The following is a 5,250-nucleotide window of genomic DNA, read 5'->3' on the forward strand; positions in this document are numbered from 1 at the left end:
TCCCACCATACCCAGCTGGCCTCTGAGACCCTTCCCACCATACCCAGCTGGCCTCTGAGACCCATCCCACCATACCCAGCTGGCCTCTGAGACCCTTCCCATCATACCCGGCTGTTCCCAAGGCAGAGACAGATGGCCTAAGGAAGAAAGGACCCCTCCGGACACGTCTAGGCTGTCTTTTCTAGGGACCTGAAAAAGCCACCTGCTGGGTTTGGGGACTCTCCTCCAGGGCTTTGCGCCGCTCAAGTTCCTTTCTCAGCTTCCTGATCCGGCGGCCGAGTCGTTCCTAAAAAGACAGACGGTGAGGGTGTCACTCACGGGAAAGACACCCTGAGGAAGGCAGTGGGATCCTGCTCCCAGGATAAGGCTAAAGCGTAATTCTGCTTAAAACTAGACGTACCTCAAAGCACAGTGCTTGAGGTCAAGAAAGCGAAAATGTATTAAATGGATAACAATGGGGGGAAAGCAATGGGTACATTTTGCTAAAAAACAAACAAAACCCTGAACTACACAAAATAATACATAGTTCCTGGTCCACTCCTCTGGGTCCCTGGCTGGGATGGATGAGAGCTCTCTGTTAGATGCAAATCTATAGCCCAAGAAGGAAGGTGTTGTGGAGGTAACCAGCACCCCCACAACTAATCGTGGGTTCAGTAAGCAGATATTAAAGATGATAGTAAAGTCATAGAGAAATGGGAGAGATGGGAGAGAGAGACTAAAATAAAGAAGTCAGACACATCTCATGGCAGACACATCTCTCCTGCCCACTCGTCCCCCACCTCCACGTGGACCACCAAGAGGAGCTGAGGTGAGCTTGTTACCATGAGATGTGTCTGACTTCTTTATTTTACTCTCTCTCTCCCATCTCTCCCATTTCTCTATGACTTTAGTGCAATCTTTATATCTCTTCGCCATACAATTGTGCCTACCGAACCCGTGATGAGCTATGGGGGGCTGGCTACCCACACAAGATGTCTTTTCTCTAAATCTTAACCAGGTTCTGGATTGGTCAATGTTTGCCTCTGAAGTCAGGGATATAATGAATAATTCTTGATAATCTATGAGGGAAGCAAAGAAAAACAAAATGGTAATGAGATCAGAGTAGCTGGTTAAGGAATCAACAGGGAAGACAGAGTGAAGGGGTGTCAATGAAAGGACTCTTGGAAACATTCTTCTTGAAATTTTATTCGATTGGTTACAAAGTACACTTCTCTGCCAGATTAAAAAAAGACCATACAAAGCCATAGTAGTAAGAACCATATGGCAATAGTGCAAGAAACTAGTAGAAAATGAAAGGGGGGCGTTCATGGACAAATGCATTTTTATAGAGGAATTTTTTTTTTTAAGATAGTGCATAATTCAGTGGGGAAAGGGCAGAAATCTGAATAAAAGGTTATTGAGGAAACTGGCTTATAGTAATAGAGAAAAATAAACTTGGATCTCTATCTAGAACCATACAGGAAGGCAATCAGTAGATAGATTAAGGACTTATATGTGAAAGGGGAAACTATAGAGAATGGAAAACAATGTTTTAGAATAAATGCATGACCCAGGAGTACAGAAATGTGTCTTTTTTTAAAAAAAAAATTGGGATTAAACACATATCAAATCATTCCATAGTTCAATGGGTCTTCCAACAAACACTCAGAATCACAAACACAAGGGAGTTGTTTAATATGATGAGTACACCAATTTAAACAGACGTTTTTCTGCTGAATGATGCTATGATGGAAAAACTAACAGAGGATGGATAGGTGGGGAGATGATGTCCACAAACATCTAAGCCAACAAGAGACTTGCAGGTGGAGTAGAGAAAGGAACGCCTACAAAGCAGCAAGAAGACAACAGAAAATCTACCTGAATACACAGGAGAGGGGATTAAAAAAAATCTAATGATTATTAGAGAAATACATAAATTAGCATAACAATGGCATAGTATTTCAGACTCCTTAGATGGAGAAAATCAACAAAGGATAATGCCTGATGTCGGGGTGCGGTGTGGGTATCAGAATCCTACAAGCTGGTTAGATGTGCATTGGTACAACTATTCTGGTGAGTCCAAACCACTTTAGTGTCCTGGCTTTTATGATCCAGTGGTCCTGCTTCTTATCGAAAAGCAACAAAATTATTGACATAGAGTCAACTCTTACACATAACAAACAACGCCATATGTGTCCTTGCAGAACTTTGCTCCATAAGGTCTCCAATGGCTGATATTTTTGGAAACACATTGCCAAGTCTTTCTTCCAAGGAGCCTCTGGGTGGATCTGAACCTTTAACCTTTGGGTTAGAAGTCAAGCCAGTTAACCATTTGAATCCCCCAGGGCCTCTATTTCTGGATAAACTACCCAGAGGATTCCTCACTTGACTCTCAATGAGAGGTAGGAGTACTACTGTGTGTGGACAGACAGCATTGTTTGGGGCATCAATGACTGGATGGCTTCCCATGTCTGGAGGGTCACTGTAATTCAGAATAGACTTCAAGGCAGTGAGTGAGAATGTCTTTTAATGGAGAAAGTACAATGTTCAGATGCCCTAGAACTATCACAATATTCCGTGGTCTCAACACTGCACGAGATGTTAAATATAGATAGATCTTTAAAATGTGCTTCAGAGTGAAAAAACAAGAAATAGAAGGAGGCCTACAATGTATCACTTTGTAAATTAAATAAGCAAATATACAATACAGGAATGTGAGTTTTTGCCAAACTTCTACCTATAAAACTACAACTAACACTTTAGAAGGGCTCCATTGGCAGTGGGGTGAAAACTAGAGTGGGAGATGATGATAAGATGGAATAAATAAAACAAGAAAAAGATTTATGATCAACCTATAACCCTGTCTCAGGGAGATGGACAACGGAAAAGGTGGGTGAGGGGCGACGGAGGACGATGTAAGATATGAAAATAACAATCCATAGCTTATCAAGTGTTCATAAGGGAGAGAGGGTGGGGGAGGGAGGGAGAAGAAGTGGGGAGCTGATACCAGGGGCTCAAGTGGGAAGAAAATGGTTTGAAAATGATGATGGCAGCATATGTGCAAATGCGCTTGATACACTGGATGAATGCATGGATTGTGATAAGAGAGGTAAGAGCCCCCAAGAAAAGTATTTTAAAAATAAATAAACTATTTAAAAAAAGAAAAGGATTTGTGAACTAAATATAAGGATGCATTACTAGCTGAAGAACACGTTGGATTGAATTTGTCCTGCTTGAGATAAAAAACAAAGGTACTTGAGGAAACATTCTTATTCTTGGCTGTTGAGAAGGAATGCGTTTGATTTTTGTGATTTGCTTCATTCTCTCTTGTGAACTCTTAAAACACATTGCCTTCAGAAGAGAATTCTGCCGCCCCAGGGGAGAGGTGCTGGTAGGGTTTGGGCTGGAGATGACTTGGAAAGTGATCTTTCCGGTGCTAAGATTCTATGGATGAAATCTAGGTGGAGGGACTGTGGATGAGAGGTCATAATGGCACTCGGGCACCCAAAATGCCTCAGTCAGCAGAAGAGATGATGTGGTCACTTAGAAATCATTGGGGCATCTCAGGGACCCCACAATCGAGTCATTCATTGTGCTCTGGAGACTGTGTCCAGGACTTTGCTGCCTTCACGCAATGGGTGTCATTTGGATTACCATGAGAAAAAGAGAGAGTCGAGAGGCTCATGAACATTCAAAGAAGGCAAAAGAGGCGATTGGTCTGAAGGTCAAGCGCTACCATAAGCTGTGTCCTGCTGAAAAAGATTCTCAAGATGCGTGAGATGAGAAATACCAAAGAAAAGAATGGCTTGTCGTTTAACTAAAGTAAACCCAGACTCCTTACCCTAGCATCTGAGATTGTTCATGATGTGACCCCAGCGTCCATACCCACTGTGAGTTCTTTCTATGTCCCTAAGGGCTGCCTTCTGTTCCACTAGATACACTCATGGGGAGGTGACATTTCTTAGCACATCTCTTTTCTCCCCCTCTCTGAGGAGCCCTGATGGTACAATGGATCAGTGATGGGCTACTAACCATGAGGTCAGCCATTCGAACCCACCAGCTCCTCTGAGGGAGAAAGATGTCATTTTCTGCCCCCATACAGATGGAGAGCCTAAGAAAGTCCAAGAGGGCAGGTCTGCTCTCTCCTAAAGGGTTGCTATGAGTCAGAAACAACTCTCTGGCAGTGAGTTTGAGATTCTCTTTTCTATACCTCCTACCAAACTATTGTGTGGGACCATGCAATTAGAGGATGTGAACACTAATGTAAGGGACTGGTCAATTTTGCCATCCTTCTGTGTTTGAGAGAGAATCCTGGGAGCGTCAAGAAAGAACAGCTATGGGGGAGGGGGGAGATGAGGAGCTGATTCCAGGAGCCCAAGCGGAAAGCGAGAGTATTTGAGAATGATGAGGCCAATGAATGTATAAGTGTGCTTTACACAATTGATGTATGTGTGGATTGTGAAAAGAGTTGTATGAGCCCCGATAAAATGATTTTTTTTTTAAAAAACTGAGGATGGAAGCGATTGTATCAGTATGCTTGATTTATTTGAATTATGGATTGTTATAATTTCTGTAAGAGTTCTCAATAAAATGATTTAATAAAAAAAATCTATCTCTCTAAAAAAAAAAAGAAAGAGCAGCCACCTGTAGGGGGTGTCTATCTGAAGTGGAAGAGGCCGCAGAGAGGACAGCGTGCAGACAATGAGACAGCATGAAGGAGGGTCCCCGGGGGTGTTCCTGACCATCAGAGAAAAAGATCAAGGGACGAGAGGCTGAGGATCAGAGAGGGACTTGCTGCTGCCCGAGAAGGAGCACCGCTATGGACAATGAGCACGTCCTGATTTGGGTTTTTGTATTGTCAGTGAGCTCTGGGTGGCCACTGGAAGAGAGGACTGAACCCAGCAGAGAAGAACAGTGCCTTGGGAAGAAAGGCTGATGTCAGAATAGGGTGAAAAAAGGGATGGAGGGTGGAGGCTTATCTGACCTCTGCCTTTCCCTCTCCCTGGCGTAGCCAGCTCAAGTCAGATGTGGTCCATGCCATCGGAACACCCTGTGCACTCACACTTCCTCATATTTTACCTTTTGCTTCCTCTGCCAGGAATCCCCTCCTGCCTATTCTGTCTGTCAAAATCAGGCTCGTTCTTCAGATGCAGTTAAAAAGGCCAAGGTTCTATCTTCTGACATTGTTTAATATTTAATAGGGTTTGAAGTCAACTCCGAGCTCTGTGTAAATGAATAAAGAAAGCAAACAGCCATAAAGATAAATGCATG

General features: G+C 43.2%; 1 protein-coding gene across 1 annotated transcript in view; it reads right to left on the reverse strand.

Annotated features, from left to right (window-relative positions):
• The window catches only part of TRIM40 (tripartite motif containing 40), a 15,534-nt gene that overhangs the window by 2,607 nt on the left and 7,677 nt on the right, over positions 1-5,250 (reverse strand). The window contains 1 exon segment of the mRNA XM_013008482.1: positions 203-286. Coding sequence (XP_012863936.1) covers positions 203-286 — 84 coding nt within the window.

This window comes from Echinops telfairi, unplaced genomic scaffold, assembly GCF_000313985.2.
Source record: "Echinops telfairi isolate 266 unplaced genomic scaffold, ASM31398v2 ScPeMD7_7453;HRSCAF=8491, whole genome shotgun sequence".
Lineage (NCBI taxonomy): Eukaryota > Metazoa > Chordata > Mammalia > Afrosoricida > Tenrecidae > Echinops > Echinops telfairi.